General features: G+C 28.9%; 4 protein-coding genes across 6 annotated transcripts in view; all 4 read right to left on the reverse strand.

Annotated features, from left to right (window-relative positions):
- Nucleotides 1–3031: 3031 nt before the first annotated feature.
- On the reverse strand, nt 3032–5260 carry LOC111616238 (probable glutamate receptor). Of its 3 annotated transcripts, none has more exons than XM_023357671.1 (5): nt 5068–5260; nt 4585–4938; nt 4375–4510; nt 3284–4308; nt 3032–3207 (listed from the first exon to the last, which is right to left on the reverse strand). In XM_023357671.1, exons 1-4 carry the CDS (start codon nt 5254–5256, stop codon nt 4091–4093), a joined length of 897 nt encoding a protein of 298 aa, XP_023213439.1. In that variant the 5' UTR covers nt 5257–5260; the 3' UTR covers nt 3032–3207; nt 3284–4090. The 3 variants fall into 3 exon arrangements, with proteins under 3 accessions (XP_023213439.1, XP_023213438.1, XP_023213437.1); XM_023357670.1 differs by having other exon boundaries at nt 3284–3444; nt 3511–4510; XM_023357669.1 differs by having other exon boundaries at nt 3284–4510.
- Nucleotides 5261–5294: 34 nt separating this feature from the next.
- On the reverse strand, nt 5295–10342 carry LOC111616234 (glutamate receptor 3.1-like). Its single transcript, XM_023357664.1, has 10 exons — nt 10267–10342; nt 9929–10078; nt 9586–9864; nt 7558–7685; nt 6893–6961; nt 6655–6759; nt 6607–6612; nt 6256–6534; nt 6048–6182; nt 5295–5312 (listed from the first exon to the last, which is right to left on the reverse strand). The coding sequence occupies exons 1-10, from the start codon at nt 10340–10342 to the stop codon at nt 5295–5297; spliced, it is 1245 nt and encodes a 414-aa protein (XP_023213432.1).
- A 2155-nt stretch (nt 10343–12497) lies between these two features.
- Nucleotides 12498–18741, reverse strand: LOC111616235 (glutamate receptor 2-like). Its single transcript, XM_023357666.1, has 10 exons — nt 18445–18741; nt 18236–18370; nt 16986–17189; nt 16150–16503; nt 15146–15281; nt 14879–15082; nt 14642–14745; nt 14303–14432; nt 14076–14236; nt 12498–14000 (listed from the first exon to the last, which is right to left on the reverse strand). Exons 1-10 carry the CDS (start codon nt 18739–18741, stop codon nt 13977–13979), a joined length of 1749 nt encoding a protein of 582 aa, XP_023213434.1. The 3' UTR covers nt 12498–13976.
- The window catches only part of LOC111616236, a 3594-nt gene continuing 1013 nt past the window's right edge, over nt 18741–21321 (reverse strand). The window contains exons 3-6 of the mRNA XM_023357667.1: nt 19802–19929; nt 19193–19324; nt 18904–19056; nt 18741–18830 (exon numbers count right to left, since the gene is read on the reverse strand). Coding sequence (XP_023213435.1) covers nt 18741–18830; nt 18904–19056; nt 19193–19324; nt 19802–19929 — 503 coding nt within the window. The remainder of the gene's footprint in view (nt 18831–18903; nt 19057–19192; nt 19325–19801; nt 19930–21321) is intronic.

The raw sequence follows: 21321 nt of genomic DNA on the forward strand, positions 1-21321 counted from the left end.
AGAGGAGTAGATGAAATCGGATATAAATATTGCTTTAGGAGACCAAATAGAATCTGAATTCCGTTTTTCTGATAAATAGTTGAGGACTTTGTTCGCTTTAAACTCAAGAGGGGAGAAGTTACCAGCATGCACTGTTTGCTAACATGTTACTAAAATTCCTGGCAATCATGGACTATTTGACTATTATTAATAGTGGACCTTTAACTCTCACTGCGACGATGACAATTAAACACTTGTTTGTACTCTCTTGTGAGAGTGCCGTCAAATGGCATATTTTGAAAATCTTTCTTTGAAATATTCTTTATTCAGACTGGACTATTTATCATTTTATATTATAAAATGTTTGATGGAATAAGAGATGTTAATTTAATTGTTTGAAATAAAATAATTATGCATCAAAGTTTATTTTTTAGTCGTCAAAGATGTCTTCTTCCTGATTGACGTTGAAAAATCTTTCCATCCTGTAAATAATTAACGTATTGTACTAAATACACAAAATATTCGGGAAATGTTTAATTTATTTTTATTTTTGACTCATTCAATCCTGTAAGCACCAAGAGAACTTTTTTTTTCGATACAATATGTCCGTGTTAAATGCTACGAATGACACCAGCAAGCGATCGAGTTCCCGCAAACATCGCACTGACTTAAAATGGCTAGCCGATAGCTATCAATGTAAATAAAACCAAACACAAATGATAAAAGAGTTTACACGATAGAATAAATTATTATTGGCATATTTGTTTCCATATAAAAAGTATATTGACAGTCAAAACTTTCTCTTAAACATGAGGCGCATGCTAAGCAAACCCAGAGAATTCGCCCATAGTATATATACATATAGAACCTACATATACATATGTATAGGCTTATATACATGCATATATGTATGTATATGTGTCCTATATACATACATATGGTTATATATATATATATATGACAGGAACCGCTGATAAGTACGATAACTTACATATAATGTGTGGGGGTGCCTAAATTTTCTTTGTCTAGGATGTGAAATAGTCTTGTCCAGGTTCTACCAGACAGGTAGGATGACACCATTAATATCTCTGGCATCATCCCTTAAATCCTTATTTATATACGCACCAGATTTTCAAGAATTAAAAAAGCAAACATTAATTATTAAAATTTTATTTTTTCTTTATTTAACGCATAACAAAGAAATTCAACAATTGACCTTTAATTGTTTTGCTCTTTTATTACAAAGAGTGCAATTTTTTTCGAGAATTATTGGAAAATGTTTTTTGATTCTGGCGATTATCGATCCTTGCCTCAACCCTTGGAGGTAAGAAATTTTTTATATTTCATTGATAATTATTGAAATAAGAGATTCATTAGAAAAATTAATGTCTTTAAAGAGAAATTTCTCAATGCAAATTATGATTAATTAAATTTAATTTAAAGATTTCGAATCTTCGATACGTCTGGATGTAGTTTTCAAACTGTTTAAAACATTTTTGATGTTATTGTTAATTGTCTACTTGGACTTTACTTATTAATAGGACTTAATACTGGTGTTTAAAGATTGACAATTCAACTGTGTTACGTTAACATAACACAGTTGAATTGTGAAAAATTGAACCTTGATTGAAATGTTTAACTCATTAATTAATTATACAACGAGAAAAATACATTTATACTCGGGATTGGAATATGTATTTACATGTGTGGTAGTAGTACTGCTGATGATGGCATGCTAGCCCGAAACACGTGTAATATGTGTACAGTACAGAAACTATTACTACAGGTGATATAATAAAGAAATTTTGTTCTTTCCTGACTAACTTTCATTGCTGTGTCAATCTTTAAACACCAGTATTAAGTCCTATTAATAAGTAAAGTCCAAGTAGACAATTAACAATAACATTAGAATTTAAAAGGACAGTAAGGATTTCACAATAAACATTTTTGAGTTTTTCTGTATTCGTAATCACTTTGGTGTCCACAATAAAGGATCGGATTTGCACATGAGCTTAACAGGTTACAGTTTAGGGCCTCGAGCTCAGAAGATACAACTTAGGGCTTTTATATTTGCTGTTATTGAAATGTATAGCCAATTCGGTTCACTATACATAATAGTTTATAGATCTATTATCATAATATAATTAATTATTAGTTAATAGATATGATTTATGTTGTTACATTTTAATACATTTTGTTTTATAATCGGATAACGAGCCACGTATTTAGCCTTACTGAGCCTTGAGCTATGATTTATAAAGGCTTCTCCTTCTCTCAAATAAATTTAAAAGCACGAAACTCTAAGCGATAGTTTGCTTAACTTACAGTTTGATAGGAAATTTTAACACAGATTACACTATTGAACGGAGCCATCTACAGCTAATATTTAAGTCTATACTCAGGAGGTCCCAACTAAAAACTGCAAAAGTTTCGTTCAGATGTACATATTTCATCATGTGTAATCTTCTTGTAAGTTTTAAATATGACTGACTGACTTTAGCAAATTTCAGTCTACACAATGCCAAATTTATATTTTTTAGGCCTTAAGCTAACAAAATAATTGAAACCCCTTCCCCAATTTTTTAATTGTATAAAAAAACACATTTAAGCCTGGACTCCACATTACCGGAATCCGCGACGTAATCGTAAAACTAAAAGCCAAATTGACGAAACTTTCAGTTTTGTAACGTTCATTTGGACAGAAACAAGACTGAAAGCAGAGTTAAAAATTATTTCTTTTCCGTTTTCGTTCCGCGCTTCTGTCGTATTGCAGCCAATAAAAACGCAAGCATTTGTGACGTGTAGTCACGTGCATTAGTCGTGTACAGTAGTTTGATTGTCGCTACACTTTCTGCCATTACTAGCGAAACGACGAGGAAACAAATAGATTTAGAATTCTTCATCGAAGAAGTTAGAAAATACAGATGTCTGTACGACAAAAAATGTAAATAATTCAAAGATTATTAACAATTTCNTCTCCCCCCCGCGGGGGAATTTCGAAAAATCCCTTCTTAGTGAGCGTTTCCATGACGTACCCTAACTATCTAACAAATTTCACCTCTTTACGTTAAGCGGTCTGCTCTGGTCGATGATGAATCAGTGAGTGAGTCATTCAGTCAGTCAGTCAGGACAAGCAATTTTATATATTTAGATGATGATGTTTTCGAACAGCGAAGTAAAGATGAATCATCTAGAGAGGGCTTCTTACGATATATAACTACCATTTGGCTGTTAAAACAGAATTTTCTTATTGTATAGAATAATTTACAGAAATTTCTGGACAAAAATTATATATAATATTTACATTAGGTGAAACAACTACTTTCTTCTCGCTCTTGGTCATTTCTCTTATCCACAGAATAGTTACGATCAGAAGTGCAACGAAGAGTCCTCCCAAATAACATAGAAACACGCCAGCTAAATTTTTAATATCCATTTGATGTTCCCCGCTTCCTACTCTATTATCTGAAATTTAAAAACGTTAAATTTTAGTAACCTAGCACTCCGTTTGGAGATAATTTTACATATTACCTGGACAATTATTGATAAACCATCTTTTATTCAAAAAATCCATATATCCTTCTTCTCTTAGCTTCAAAATAGATGATGTAAATAGTTTCTCGAATGGGGAACCTTTCGGCAAACCAATACCGTAATTTTGCTGTTAAAATAAAAATATTATAAGCAGAAGATACAGCACATATTCATAGAAATAATTGTTTTAAAAACATTTATCCATATCAATACTGTAATATGTTTTCGTAATAATAAGAATAAAAGAGTAACAATAACTCTGTCTTGTGTATTTTAACACAAGACAACATTAATGTTACACTTTTACTGTTCATCATTCGTTATTATTAATGTTATAACTAATTTACTAATCCGAAAAGTCTTCCAATTCGTTCGACATTGCACGGCCTTTGCATTGCAGTGTAATCTACAACTGGAGAATCATGTATAAAAGCGAAACGATTCTTGTGACCTGAAATATTAAACACAGCTTATTTACTTACTGCAACAACAAGATGTACAGTACGTTATTTTTTGAATAAGTTAATATAATTAAATAACTTATCTATTATTTTTTTGTTCTGGTATATTATTAATGTTATTTTCTACTACCTTCTGGCAAATAATACGATGCTCTAACTCTCTCTATGCCCACAGCAGTTTCGTTTTTGAATGTATTTTGCTTTCTCATCATTTTGTAAGCTATTTTATGCATTTCGTAGTGACTATTGGCGAAGAAGTTCTCAACATAAGAATCTTTTAGAGTTCCGAATGGAATTGTATCGAATTTCACTAAATCTTCCAGAGAATTAATTTCTAAAAACAGAGTATTTATGAAAAAATTCGTTTTAAAGTATTTACTGTAATTAATAATTTTATTACCTTGTTTCATATTCTGGACCGTCATAAATGCTGCTAATTTTGCTGTATATGCAGCAATAAGAATAACTGTAGTTAACCACCAAGTCACCATTACAATTCTTGCCGGAAGATTGTTTTTTTGTTCAAATTCTGTTCCCTAAATATATATCAATTAATTAAATTTTTCATTATACAAATAAAGTCGTTAACAACAAATAATTGGTCACCTACCGGGGCTACAAGCGACGAGAAGCTCCACCAAAGTGCTTGTGGAAAAGTGATCCAAGAAGAATCTCTAACGCTTTGATTTGTTTTCCTTATCTCCTTTCTACTGTTGTTAAAATTACTTGGTGTTAAATTTACACATATAGCGAGCACTAGAGAAGTAAAAATCACCGACACAGCAATAGTAAGCCACACTGTTGTTTCAAAAGGTGATAAAAATGCAAAATAATTTTCAGTAGTTTTAGCATTATATTTTGGCATTAATATAGCCAAACCTAAATCGTAGTAAGGAGCTGTAAAGGAGATGACTTCTTGTCTTTTCCAAGATATCGTCAAGGTAGCAAGGGCCAAATCTATTTTCTACACATACGAAATATTTTATAAATCTTAATTCGTGAATAAACTACGACAGAAGTTTATTCAGGAATTAATATTAATAGAATATTAATATTAGAAGTTTATTAATAGAGAACAATTTTTTATCTGTACCTTATCCATTAATTGTCTAACTAATCCGTTCCATTCTTTTGTTTCGGGATTTTCATTTCCATATTGCTCAATTTCGTATAATTTAAATTTAAAGTTAAGCATTTCTTGTAACTTTATAAGAAGATCTATAAGTAATCCTTCGTACTTAGAAGTTATAGGATCGCCATTTCGATAATAAGGGTTTTTCATGATAAAGGGCACTTCCTGGAAAAATGTACGTAAATTAACTAATAATTAAATAATCTCTGTTAATGAATATATGTATCTACTAGCTGTTACTCGGGGCTTTGCTCGCGCGGATTTTGCAAGCAAATCTCATTTATATTCAGTATTTCAACAACCATAGTAATTGTTATATAACACCTTACTGCTGAGAATGATGAGAATTGCCGAGAATCATATTAACTATTTTCAATTTGATCAATTTTCTGGAACGTTTACAATCGTTCTATAATCGAACCAATATGCAATAACAAATTCGAATTTAAAATGGTTCGAACATTTTTAAAATCGAAATAGATAAAAATATTTATAACAATGTCTGAAATGTTATTAATTTAATACACCTAAGTACTCGATGAAGACTAAATCCTCTCCCTCTCCCCCGCGGGGGAATTTTGAAAAATCCCTTCTTAGTGTGCATTGCCATGGCATACCCTACTAAAACGCAGATAAAAACAAAAAATCGCATCTAAAATAGTGCAGTAAAAGCCGTTGTTTCGATTAAGCCTTAGTCCTCCCCCTCCCCCCCGCGGGGGAATTTCGAAAAATCCCTTCTTAGTGAGCGTTTCCATGACGAACCCTAACTATCTAACAAATTTCACCTCTTTGGATTAAGCGGTCTGCTCTGGTCGATGATGAATCAGTGAGTGAGTCATTCAGTCAGTCAGTCAGGACAAGCAATTTTATATATTTAGATTATAAAATAAGATAATAAATGATGATAATGATAATAATAATAATAATCCATTGCCTCTTACTATAATTATTCCAATATTAAGAGTTTTTCCGGAAAGACTTTGATGAGAATTAGTAGGAGGAATTGTAGTTTGGCCAGGAAATATAATTTCTGAATTAATCTTTAAGTCTTTTTCGTTTCCTAACCATTTTCCTACCTAAAATTTTCAATTAAAATATTAGTTACATGTTAAGAATATGAAATAAACTTGAAAATTAGAAGTAGCTTACTTTAACGAAACCTTTGACTTGAAGGTTTTTTATATCAAAATTGGTGAGATGGTGATAACCAAATTTCGTGAACTTTAAAGGTCCTAAACTTCCATTAACATTATTCAAATTGAGAATACTTTCCAACAAATTTTTACCCCACTTCCACTTATCGATAGAATTTGCGCAACTTCCTTTTTGGGAAGTAGGAAGTTCGAAAGAAACTTTCTCTCCGTAAAGAATTCTGTGAAGTCCATTGGCAATTGCTAACACTGCATCATAAACACGAGTGAAAGCTTGCTGAAAAATAATTTTCATTATTTCATAAATATGGACATTTAAATAGTGAAACAATGTCAATGGTTAATTTACCTGATTCTGTATATGATTTCCCAAATTATTCTTTTTAAATTGATTTACTAATTTTAAATACAAAATGGTATCAGGAACCACAAATGCCGTTCCTATGAATCCAACTAAAGAAGATGGTACATATCCGTCATCGTCTGATAAGTATTTCAAATCCTGCCAACAAAGATTAATTGTTAATTAGGAGAGTTATTTTATTAAAATTTAATATAATAATATAAAATAATAAGTGACTTAAAGTCTTTCTGCAATGTTATGTAAGTTATAAAATTAAAAGATATAGACTTACGTGTGATGTAATGCTATCCATGACGAGCCAGGTCCATCCAGAACGAAACATGTTCATGCGTTCAGCTTGCTTTATAACAGTTTTACTTATCGTTATTGAACAGTAAAGAATTATTATTCTGACGTCCTTTTCCTTATCAGAATAAAAGTGTTATAAAAATTCACTTGTGATAAATTTTGATATTAATTTTAACTTATGCTAAGAGTTTTAAAATGAATATAATCAATTACATGAAACCTGCGTAAACTGGACTCGTATGTTACCGAATATTTTTTCGTTTAGTAAAGTATTTTATCGTAGAAAATAGCTTTGTGTTTAATAATTTCTCCCATTTAGGTAAATTTCCATTTTATCAAGGTTTTGTTTTGAACAGGTTTTACTGTATTATATTAATCCAGTGTTTTTTTACTTTATTCTAATATTGGCACCTTCAACTTGACAATTTATTTCTTGCGGCACCATACGCTTATTATTTACAGATGGAGTGTTGTTAGGCTTTTCACAGTTATAATAATACAATTGTTATGGCTCTGCTCAACACTATATTTCGTGGTTTCCGATTGAAAACTACTGGATTAATTCACACTTGCATTTTTATAATAATAAACAATTCTATACCAGATATTGAAGCTTTGTAATTTATAAATACCAAATTTAATGCTTACCTTAATGGCATTTAATTGTGGTGTTATATCGAAAGATTTTGAGTCGGACAAAGGAAATCGCTGAATAGAATTCAGCGTAATTTCGTATTTCGTAGCTAGTCTTTGCAATTCCATTGTTGCATGAATAGCTTAATAAATAATTTTAATTAGTCAATTTATGTGTTTTAAAAATTATAACATTAAATTATTATAATTAAATTAACTTTCATTGATATGATAACCCACGTATAATTTACTACAAGTACTCAGTTGAATTCAAACAATATTAAGAAAGAAATTTCACTATCATTTAAATTGTCATGATTTTTTACTTGGCAAAATAGTTTTACTTATCAAAAACTTAAACTGCAAAATATTTAGTATAAAATAAATAAATATATAGCATATGATTTAACTGTATAAAACATATATAAATTTATATAAATGAAATAATAATCGTACAAGTGCACTACTATGAACAGTAAAAATGCAATTCTAATCAATATACATAGCCAAGTTGCCTACGACAGGCAGAATTCTGTTCCAAATGTGTGCTTTTAGGCCTGTTGTTTATTGATCAGGTGTTAGATCAAAATTTATATGTATTTATGTAAACATAATGTCACGCTTTTATAAAAATAGGTTCGAAATTTATTGATTGCATCCAGTCGACTCCAGTCATGGACTGTTTATACTATTCTTAATATATTCGCTAACAGTTATTTAAATCTCAAATTCAATTTACTCTGTTGGTTTTAAATCTAACACCCAGAGGATATTTTGATATTAACCTGAATGTCTGGTACAAGTTCAGGGTTTTCTAATTGAATAACTAAACGTTCTAAAACTTACAGATTTAACTTTTCGAAAGTTTGAAGTAGAGACAACACGCAACAAGGAAACAATCATTATTACTTTACTTTAGATATGCATTTACTTTAAACGTTGTCTTGTTTTTCCATTAGCAAATATTAAATTTTCTAGTTGTAAACTTTTATAGTCCCATTTTACTTTAAATAAATTTTTAAGGGGAAAAATTTTATTTGAGAAATTATACAGGTATAATTGAAAAACTATACAGATTAGTTTTATTNGATAGATTCTATTCAATATTTTAAACAACAAAAAATGTTTAATAATTTATATATAGTCTACAATATCAATTTAATTAAAAGTGGATAAATCTAATTATTATTACCCTGTGTTTTGCACTTTAAGAAAATTTCAAAAAAAATATGTGGACCAATAAATTTCCACTGTCTTCTGGTCGTCTGTCCGTCCGTTTATCTGTCTATACTTTATTAATCTCGAGAAAGGAGTTAGATACATGAAAGTCGAGACAGATATGGAAAGCTTAAGAGAAGGAAATCCAAATTAACTATGTACAAATTTCCGGTTTGTACCGGAAGTCACGTTTTTTTAATTCAAAAGTTTTTCTCCAAACGGTGTTAGATATATAACTAGCACTACAAGAAAAAGTATGACGTACAGTACAGGGGCAAGACCTACTAAAAATTGACAACATTGTTGAGAAAAATTGCAGACTGGCATTGTGACGAAGTCACATGTAATAATTGCTCGTTGTAAGTTAACTATTTCTCTAAAACGAAAAAAATTATCATTTTTGACTGTTGAGAAACGTGTTCTTAATTTTCAAATCTTAATATGAAAATTATGATGAATTTCTTCGTTTATATTTATAAAATGATATTTATGATTTAAAAATGTAAAAGGAATTGTTAAACGAGGCTATCTAAGATAACTACATAAATTTTAAATCACAAAATTATTGCTACATGTGCCTAACTGTACAAATATTACAGGTTAGTTTTATTCTGAAACACATTAAATTTTACTTATTTATACATTATAACGCAATATAAATTACTTTAACAATAAAATATAACTATTAATTTTAATTCCAAAACTACAAATAAATACATAATTAATTAAATTTTATTCATGAATCAGTTAACAATTAATTATGGATAAAGAATAAAAAATAAAGTTTACGGCATTATTAAGCACAGAACAAGAATAAAAACTCGCCTGGTTCGTTATCTTCTGTTAAAATGGCAAAAGCATCCCATCCATAATATTTCAAGATATGTATTAAGGCGTGATTCTGAAAGGTATCCGGCGGTGACATTTTCAGAAGTGTAGACGACGATTGGTTCAAAATCGGTATTAAAGATAACATTGGGTCTGTTGCCAAGATACTAATTTGCGGTATTCCCAATTGGCCACACACATTTTGGGCAATTTTTGAATGTAAAGACGTTAGAGGTCCGACTATCGATATCACTCGTTTATCCACTAAGTTGCACGCTGAAAAATTGTATCTGTATTTAATTTAACTAGAATAATTTTAATATAACTAGTATAAATTTACCGGCTCTAATAACTTCAAATTGTGTAGAAGCATTCTCTGTAATCGGAATCAGTTTCGTATTGGGTAATAAATTCGAATCTGAATTTATATTGTTTATAGCTAAACGAAATGTTTCTTCTAATACAGGAAGATAAGACGGAAAAATAGCACCTGAAAGGTAAATATAGTATAAATATGAAAGAAAATCTATAACAGGATAAATCGAAATTAGTAAGTAGACTGCTATTATAATACTTTCTATCGGATTATCTATATCATTATTTATATGTTTCGTTATTAAAACAGCTAAAGTTAATTCGTTCAGAAAATTAAACCAAACTTATATTTTACGATCTTACCAATGGCAACTTCATTTGGTATATTACTAACAGCAGAATAGAATGAGACTAGTAGTAACAATCCAGATCTTCTCATATTTAATTAATTTCACATCTAATTAGAAGCACGTGTACTTTCTACACCATTTAACGGTATAAAACTTGTACAGAAATCGTGCATAGTAACCCAGCATTAAACATCGATAAACTGTGTAGCTGCTGACGAAGTAGTTTCGTGAGCCTTGAAAAATTTATAAATCAATCTCGTATTTATTATTAAACTTTTTACTATAACATCACTCTTGATATTAATGTACACAATTATATAAGAAACGTTATATTTATTTATTTATTTATTTTTATTTTTAGTTTTAATTTTTTTTATATGTAGGTTACCTATACACACATGTATTGACTTTATAAGATTTTTCTGAGTATATATCAATATTGTGTAATTTATATGGTAATCTTTGAAAAAATTCGCGAGTAATTTATTAAACTACAGAATGAAGTTTAATATTTCACGTAATTTGTAATATAAACTTATCAAGTAAATAAATTATGAATTTGAGGAGAATTAAACAACTCGAAAATCGATCATTTTTATATTTAAAACTAAGTATACTTCCGGTTTATCAATAAACTTGTTAATGTATGAAATATTTATTTTGTATAGTTTATCTTATTATAAAATTTTTATCACGCAATGCTTTTTTAATCAACTAAAATGTATGAATTCTTTTTTTATATATAAAGAGTTTCTAAACATAATATTTTAGAGTAATAATTTTGTTATAAAAACTATGTTTATAATTTAACATAAAGTTATAATTTTTAAAATTTATGCATCACTTAATTTAATAAAAACAAAATTAAAAGATCAATAAGTTTCTTTTAGTTATAAAAATTAATATTTATTCATTCAATGTAATATCTTAAAACCTATTAAAATAAGTTAAAGTTGAACTTAGATATAGTTAGTTGAGTGCAAGGGCGCCCATACATTGGGGCAGTCGGGGCACTGTCCCTTTTTGTCGTTGGCCAATTGACAAATAACATATACTGTGTTATTGTCAAATTTAAAAATTGAAGCACTATTTATTAAGAAAAATAATATAAATATCTCAAATACAAAGGAAAAAAAACGAATATTTATTACCTAATATCAAATTCTTCTATATTTGTTTTTTTACTTTTCTCCAAAAACATTCATTTTTATTGTATTAATATTATATGAATATTTAAATGAACTTTATTGGTTAACAAATGTATTATCACGTCTTGGCGAAAGACACCTTTTTATCTAAAGAAACAACTAATTATTCTGGAAATGTAGATAATTTTTATTAAGATTACATTTATTTACTTTTCGTATAATTAACATACTTGATGATTTTATCAATTCATGTAATACACATTTATAGCTATAAAAGAATATATTTTCTGTATATTTTTTATGATCAATAAAATTTGAATAGCTGTTTGATGTTTTCAATCTCAACATTAGCGAGTCTTTTCGGAGTATTACAATTGGACTTAAATATTAAAAGTAAGTATGTTTTAATTGTTTTTTTTTCTATTTAATAAAACATTATAATTAAGACGGAGCGTTAAAGAAGTCCGTTCTGCGTGTCTTACAGAATTACGTTCGTTCTCAAAATCTGATGGGTCGATTTTGATAAAATTATCGTTTTCCATTAAATGATTACTTCGTTTTCTAAATATAATGGGTGTTTTTACTGAAAAATTATTCTAATATTTCGCCAAAGCATTCCTCTACGAGTAGAAAACTGTTTAATTAAATTGTCTATATGCGGTTTGAAAGAGAGTTTTGAATCAAATATTACAGGTATACCTCGACTTAAGTCGTTTCGAGTTAAGTCGTTCCCAATTATACGTCGTTTGTCAAAAAAGTATATGGAAAAATAAAAATCAAGTTTAAGTCATTTTGTTCGATTTTACGTCTGTCCGCCACAAATATTGAAGTCTTAATATCAATAGAAAAGCGTTTAAAGCACATAAAATCATATTAATTAAAATATATACTGTACATTTACAAGTATGTAATGTATTTAAAGTACATGCATTCGTAAATTTAGATTACTTTTTTCTGTACTATATTAAAAACTAACATTTATTTGTTTGTAAGCTTAAAATAGATCCTTATTAACCATATATTATTAAAAATGCATTAATAAATAAAATACAGAACCGGGAATGGTAATTTATGGTTTAGCCTAGTGACAAGTAGATTCGGAAACAAGTAAATTCGACTTACGTCGCCTCTCCTGGAACCAATTACAGACGTAAGGCGAGGTATACCTGTATATCTAAATCCTGAACTCTGTCAACTATTTCCAATCTTCGATTATCAATTAAAAAAAGGTATTGCAACTTGGTGCACTTACCAGGCTATAGATCATTATTTTAGTCTTGCTAGAGTTTATTTGTAAACATAACTTCTTAAGTACAGTAGTCACTTTATTAATATCGGTTGTAATAAAAGATGATAGCTATTGGCAAGTTTAATATAATCGGCATATGCATTTATGAGTGAAGAAGAATTAGTAGACAGTATTTTATTTATTTATATAGGCTATGAACACACAGAATATGACCTACGAATCCCCACTATCTCCCCATCCCCTCGACCTTTAAGTAAGTTTAAATGACAATATTTTTAATTAGGTTTCCGTTACTGGTTTTTAATTAGGTTACTGGTTACTGGTTACAAAAATGTAGACTTTAAAGAATTAAAAACTACTGGTTTTCTTTCTTCAGTAACACATAACACAAGGAACAGTTGATTTATTAAAGGAAATGCATTTCGGGTCTTAATGACCCCTCTTCAGTCCTTAGAATGGTTGATTGTTGGTTACAATTGACATTAGAGAGTATGTTGGGTAATTGACTTGGTAATCAGTTTACTAGGGTTGATGCAGAGTTTGGATAATCTTTGAGTATGCAATCGCATACTCAAATAGAAATCACAATAGTTTTATATGAATACAGTCTAGCTGGGAAAATATCATGATAAACACTTAATATACTAAAAATTATTATTGTAGACGTTTGTGACATTTAAATGATATAAATTAAAGTTTATCTAGTTAAACTGTTGTAGAATACAACGGCAACACCTAAGTGTAACTTAAAAATAAGTTTGTCTTCAAAACACATTTGTCTTATATTATCTAGTCGTTTCACTCATGCACTTTTTGTCTGCTTTCTCGCTTTCTCTACATGTACGGAGCTTTGTAGGTAGTAATTGGCTTTTCCAAGAGGGAGAAATCGAATATAACAGCTTTATCGAACAACTCCGAATTGCAAACACTTATCTTCAAAAAGTATAACACACAAATAAAATGGCATAGCATTGTCATATTTGATTGCATAAACATTTTTCAAATGATCAGCAGAATACTCCTTGTTGTCTGCTGGTAATGATGTTGACGGAGTCAGTAAAAACAGGCGCAGTATACAAAATCAGAGACATAAATCAAGTGATGAATATTAGTTGCATATTTTCTCATATTGAAAATTGTATAGTACTTTCTATTATTTTCTTCTTTTCTTTTTGTTTGTACGATAAAAATATATTTCATTAGAACAACTACAATTTTTTAAATCTTTAGTACTGAATTCATTCAGAAAATATTTTTATATTCTTCTTATTTAATGCTGATCTTTTCAAAAAGGAAAGTGAAGGATATTCATCCACAAGAGTCCTCTTACGATATAAAACTACGATCTGGCTAATAAAAAAAAATTTTTTTATTGTGTATAATTGTTTACAGATACTTCTATCCAATATTATATATAATATTTACATTACTTGAAACAGCTACTTTCTTCTTGCTCTTGGTTATTTCTCTTATCCACAGAACAGCTACGAACAAAAGTGCCGCAGTTAGACCTCCCAAATAACACAGAAAAACACCAGATAAATTTTTAATATCCATTTGATGTTCTTCGCTTCCTATTATATTATCTGAAATTTAAAAACGTTAAATTTTTGTAAACATTTACATCGTTTTATAATAATTTTATATATTACCTGGACAATTATTAATAAACCATCTTTTATTCAAAAGATCCATATAACCATCTTCTCTTAGCTTTAAAATAGATGATGTAAATAGTTTCTCGAATGGGGAACCTTTCGGCAAACCAAATCCGTAATTTTGCTGTTAAAATGAAAAGATTATAAGCAGAAAGTACCGGTACAGTACATATTTATAGAAATGATATAGGATATTTCAATTATTTTTTTAGACTCGTCCTTTTCAGTACTGTAATATATTGTTTTGGTAAAAACAATAGCAAGAATAAAGGATAACATTAATATTGTCTTATGCTAAAATGTTAAATATTACTAGTGTTTTAAATAATTTACTAATCCAAAAAGTCTTCCAACTCGTTCGACATTGCATGGCCTTTGCATAGCAGCGTAATCCACAAGTGGAGAATCAGAAATAAGAGCAAAACGATCTTTGTGACCTGAAATATTATAAAGACAGTTCAATTATTTTTTATTGCAGCAACAAGTTTCTTTATTGTTTGACTAAATTTATGCTATTAGGCAATGCATGCATCATTTTTAATTAAGAACATTGTTAGACCTATATAGTACCTTCTGGTAAATAATACGATGCTCTAACTCTTTCTATGCCCTCGAGAGTATCGTTTATGAACGTATTATAATTTTTCATCATTTTGTAAGCTATTTTATGCATTTCATAGTGACTGTTGGCGAAGAAGTTTTCAACATAAGAATCTTTCAGAGTTCCAAATGAAATTGTATTCAATTTCACTAAATCTTCCAAAGAATTAATTTCTAAAAATAGAGTATTTATGAAAAAAATTTGTTTTAAACTATTTAGTTAAATGATTTTAATACCTTGTTTCATATTCTGGACTGTCATAAATGCTGCCAATTTTGCTGTATATGCAGCAATAAGAATAACCGTAGTTAACCACCAAGTCACCATTATAATTCTTGCGGGAAGATTGTTTTTCTGTTCAAATTCTGTTCCCTAAATATGTATCAATTAATTAAGTTTTTCATTATATAAATACAGTAGATCCCCCTATAAAAGCGTTTCCTATAGTTATGATTCCTATAAAAATTGTGGCATTATCCGTAAACAACGGTAAAAATAACTCCTATAATACGTAAAACGTCATCGGGCAGCCGAACTACTTACCCGCCGTCCGTAGCGCCACGCTACGGACGTTTAGGCGGATAAATTGAGTTTAGTATCGTCTGTTCATATAATTATATATAAATTAGGTACTGTACATATAATTATATATTAATTATATATAAATTAGGTACTGTATATATAATTATATATTAACTTAATTTATTGTAACTTTATTATAATTAAATATATATTTTTCGCCGTCTAGCGTCACGCTACGGCGAGTTAGGCGACCTATCGTCTGTCCAGTACTGTAATTTTATACATTTCTTGTGAAAGAAACATTTCTTATTTAACGGCCATAAAAATTATTTATATTAAGGATGTCTCCAAAGGTCAACGAAGTTTTCGCAGAAAAATAATATCAGAAATCGCGGCCGCGGTTTGATGCGCTGTTCCGCGACGAAACCAAGCTTTAGCAACGGGCGTAGTCGAACGGTACACACTCGGTAAGCAATCCTACAATTTTTTGTTTATAACGTAGTTTATACGGATTATTTTCAAAAAAATATACGTATTTTGGAAATGTTGAGTCGAATTAGTCTAGAATCGATTAATTTTATGAAAGAAAACCTTTCAAACAGCCGTAGTCCGTAAACTATGATTCCTACAAAATTGATTCATAAAGAACGGAACGTATCTACCGTCTTATAGGGGGATCTACTGTATAGTTGTTAAAAACAAATAATTGGTCACCTACCGGGGATACAAGCGACGAGAAGCTCCACCAAAGTGCTTGTGGAAAAGTGACCCAAGAAGAATCTCTAACGCTTTGATTTGTTTTTCTTATTTCCTTTCTTCTATTTTTAAAATTATTTGGTGTTAAATTTACACATATTGCGAGCACGAGGGAAGTAAAAATCACCGACACAGCAATGGTAAGCCACACTGTTGTTTCGAAAGGTGATAAAAACGCAAAATAATTTTCGTTAGTTTTTTTATTATATTTTGGCATTAATATAGCCAAACCTAAATCGTAGTAAGGAGCTGTAAAGGAGATAACTTCTTGTCTTTTCCAAGATATCGTCAAGGGAGCTAGGGCCAAATCTATTTTCTAAACATACAAAATGTTCTTTAAATCTCCGTGCAGGATTAAACTGTAGTATAGAGCCGTGGTTCTCAATCCGTGGTCTACGGAACACGAGTGCTCCGTGAAGCCACTTAAATGTTCCGTGAAAATATCAAATATACAATTAAAAATTGTTGAAAAAGAAAAATGAGTACAATGTTAAATAAATTTTGTATGGTAATGTAATCAACAAATGCCAATTTCGTCATATACTAGACCGAGTGCGCTTTTGATTTCGAAAAGGTTTGCCACCCTTCTTTAAAGCTAATGTATTTTAAGTGTTCCGTGGAAAAAATGTCAATGTTTAGTGGACTTCAAAAAGATTGAGGACCACGGGTATAGAGTATTAATTAATATAAAGAAATTTTTTATATCCCATGGTTTAATTAAATTAATTAAAAACCTACTAATGTGAGGTGGGAATAAGGACATATCACACCAGTGATAAAGAAATTTTTTATATATACCTTATCCATTAACTGTCTAACTAACCCATTCCATTCTTTTGTTTCATCATTTTCATTTCCATATTGTTCAATTTCGTAAAATTTAAATTTAAAATCGTGCATTTCTTGTAATTTTAAAAGAAGATCTATGAGTAATCCTTCATATTTGGAAGTTATAGGATCGCCTTCTTTATAATACGAATTTTTCATTGTGAAAGGCTCAGCCTAGAGAAATAAATTCAAATGAAGTAATAATTAAATAATATCTGTTGTTTAATATATAGTTTGTCAAAAAACGTTTCCCGTCCTTGCAATGTTTTGTGATAAACCTTAAATATCTTATAATTGAAAACAATTCTTTAGTCGTTTAAAGATTAAAAGATAATAATAAACATTTTTCTAATGCTTTATCATTTAAATTAGACGAAGTTTTTTAAGAACTACAAAATCATGTCTCAATATGTTTTTCTCTTGTTTTAGGGTTTCAAGCGAATAAAGCACTATAGATTTAATACTTTATGCAATTTTTCTTATTCTTAAGGACTGTATCACATCTTATTATGATGGATTTCGCTAATCTTCCAGTTATAATGTTATCAATTGTGTGCTATGCCCTTGAAGTTTAACAATTTTGACGTTTTTCTTTTATATTTTTTAGGAGTAGAATGTTTTTCCAAACTCTGACAATATTATTTGATTCAAATAGACTTATTTTGATCGTATCTGACCAGAAAGTAGTTTCCTGTCATTCACAGTGAAGTTATTGTATTTCTTAGTCCATTATAGGCATTCCTTTATATGGAGTTTAGACAACAATGAGTTTTTCTAGTATGACAACTTGATAGACCATAACTATGCAATCAATTTCTGATAGTTTGATCAATTGTTGATCTGTTAATAAAATATTGTTTAGTTTGGAATTGATAAATGTAACAGTAACTTCTCGTAACAGTTTTTCTGTCCTCACAAACTGACATTTCCCTTGAACGTCTACAGTTTGACAAATTCGTTAGTTTTACAGTTTTTATACAATATCTCCAATAGTGTACAAACGAACACTATTAATAATTGGATAACTGTCCTAGTCCCAGATAACTGACAGATTTTTTTTTTATAACTTAATATAATTTTCTTAATTTCAACAGTTTTTTTCTTGCTTGCAACAAGAGTTATTCAGAACTTTTCACTCAGCATTGCAAGGGTGAGAAACTTTTTTTGACATATTTTATTTATCTGTTATAAAATACGTCAATATATGATGCTGATCTTACTATAATTATTCCAATATTAAGTGTTCTTCCGTAAAGATTTCGATGAGAATCATTAGGAGGTATTGAAGTTTGCCCAGGAAATATGATTTCTGAATTAATTTTCAATTTTTTTTCGTTTTCTAACCATTTTCCTACCTACGCATTGCAGTGAAAATATTAGGTACATGTTAACATTATCAAAAGTACTTTGAAAATTATAAATTGCTTACTTTAACGAAACCTTTGACTTGAAGATTTTTTATATCAAAATTGGTCAGATAATGATAACCAAATTTCGTGAACTTTAAAGGTCCTAAACTTCCATTAACATTATTCAAATTGAGAATACTTTCCAACAAATTTCTACCCCACTTCCACTCATTGACAGAATCTGCGCAACTTCCTTTTTGGAAAGTAGGAAGTTCGAAAGATACTTTCTCTTCGTAAAGAATTTTGTGAAGTCCGTTGGCAATTGCTAACACTGCATCATACACACGAGTGAAAGCTTGCTGCAAAATGATATTCATTANTCGAAAGATACTTTCTCTTCGTAAAGAATTTTGTGAAGTCCGTTGGCAATTGCTAACACTGCATCATACACACGAGTGAAAGCTTGCTGCAAAATGATTTTAATTAATTCATAAATATAAAGGTTTAAATGAGTAAAATAATTTCAATGGTTAATTTACCTCATTCTCTAATTGATTTCCTAAACTTTTCTTTTTTAATTGATTCACTAATTTAAAATATAAAATAGTGTCGGGAACCACAAATGCCGTTCCTATTAATCCGACTAAAGAAGATGGTACGTATCCGTCATCGTTTGATAAGTATTCAAAACTCTGCCAACAAATATTAATTATTATTTATTAGATAGTTATTTTGTTAATCTTTAAATATAATAATATAAAATAATAAGTGACTTAAAGTCTTTCTGCAATGTTATGTAAGTTATAAAATTAAAAGATATAGACTTACGTGTGATGTAATGCTATCCATGACGAGCCAGGTCCATCCAGAACGAAACATGTTCATGCGATCAGCTTGGTTTATAACAGTTTTACTTATCGTTATATCACAATAAAGAATTATTATTCTGACTTCCTTTTCCTTAATGAGAGTTAAAGAGTCACCAGAACTTAGTCGCGATAAATTTTAATAAAAATTTTAACATATAAGTTACTATAATTTTTAAAATGATTGTAATCAATTAACTTAGATTAATCCAGTGCTTTTCAATCTTTTCTAATAATGACACTTCTAACTTAAAAAATTTTCTTGCAGCAGCCTATTTATCAATGGAGAGATATTATAGGGTTTGAGCACGATGTATTTTACGTTATATTTACCGTACGTTATAAACTTATAACGTTAGATGGAATTTGCGCCTAGAGAAATAAATTGAAATGAACGAATACCTGTACATCGTACTTTTAGTAAAAAAGTGTTATATTTACTTTAGCAGTTTATTATCCAGTTGAAAACTACTGGATTAATTTATACTTGCATTTCTATAATAATAAACAATTGTATGTCAAATTATATATCAAACACTTAAATTTATAAATGCGTAGATTTAATTCTTACCTTAATAGCATTCAATTGTGGTGTTATATTGAGAGATTTTGAGTCGGAAAAAGGAAATCTCTGAATAGAAAGTATAGCAATTTCGTATTTCGTAGCTAATCTTTGCAGTTCTATTGTTGCATGAATTGCTAAATAAATAAATTTAATCAATTAATTTATACGTTTTAAAAATTATAATATAATAAATTAACTTTTATTCACATACTGTATTAAGTTACGCATAATTTATTTCATGTGCTCATTTGAATTTAACGACTTTATATTAAAATAGTTATGTTGAAACTGTGAATTATAAGATTTTATACTTTATTGGCTTAAAATCTTTTATATTTTAATAATTAATATAAGTGTTTATGTAAAAATTAGATTTATTTAAAAATATATGAAATTAATATAAAATAAATTAAATAAAATTTTGTAATTTTATTTCATTTATTTTAGAAGTTAGAGAATATTATTAAGATGCAACCGAGAATAAATTGATAAATTTATATAAACATTTGCCATAAATTTTACATAATTAATTATTCAAATAATTCTTTATATTAATATGTTTACATTTCTGCACACAAAAGTTAAACAGTTTAAAAAGTCTGTACGTTTTATATTATGTAAAATTTTTATGAAATTAAATTTAATCGAATGGCTAGATGCTTTGTAAAGTAACTGAACTATCCGACTGCGACATATATAACGTCAATCGTATGATATAAACTTACATTACTTTGTATTTTTCTGCTTTCTGTACATATATTCTTTTAATCTATGATTATTAATAATCGGAATTGTCAAATTAATACAGATAATAATTTTTTTAAAATAGTTTAAACTATTATTCAAATGACTAAAAGTTATTCGCATAATTTATTTTTCCTGATGTATAACAAATTATTTAAGTTTCCAATGCACGAGTAAAAAAACACCTATCGTATATTTATTTTTAAAAATCAATATTCCTGAAACCGTAGTGATGTGTTTCTCTCTGATTAGAGATCCGCCACTTTTACTTTTTTACATTTATAATTATATTCTAAATTGTGTAATTTCGTTTAATGATCTGAGGATCATGTTTGACAATAAATTAATCTTTAAGTCATATAGAAAAAATAACAAATTCTATCGCAATTCGCCAGGAAATTTTATGGCGCTTTTGTAAACACATGTCATCAAAAACTGTTCTAAGAACGATTTTTTTTTTTACCAATTTCCAGTCTTTAAAAGATTATTGCTTGCCAATCCGGGCAATGGCATCTTTACTAAAGAAATATTTCGACCGAATTTTAACTTATAAGTATTTTAATGGCGTCATAAACAATTACTGACTCACGTTGAAAGTTCCTTCTAGAATTACTAGATCATAATCTAGTTTAAATACTCCTTTTTATCGTTTAGCAGGTTAGTCCGGTGTTGTCCGGACAAAATATAACAACGAAGATTAAAATTATTAAATTATTTCTTACTTCTAACCTTCTATTATATTTTTTATATTATATATGTTATATATATAATAATATAATATA

The sequence above is a fragment of the Centruroides sculpturatus genome, unplaced genomic scaffold, assembly GCF_000671375.1.
Source record: "Centruroides sculpturatus isolate CEXI.00-Female unplaced genomic scaffold, Cexi_2.0 scaffold1917, whole genome shotgun sequence".
Classification (NCBI taxonomy): Eukaryota; Metazoa; Arthropoda; class Arachnida; order Scorpiones; family Buthidae; genus Centruroides; species Centruroides sculpturatus.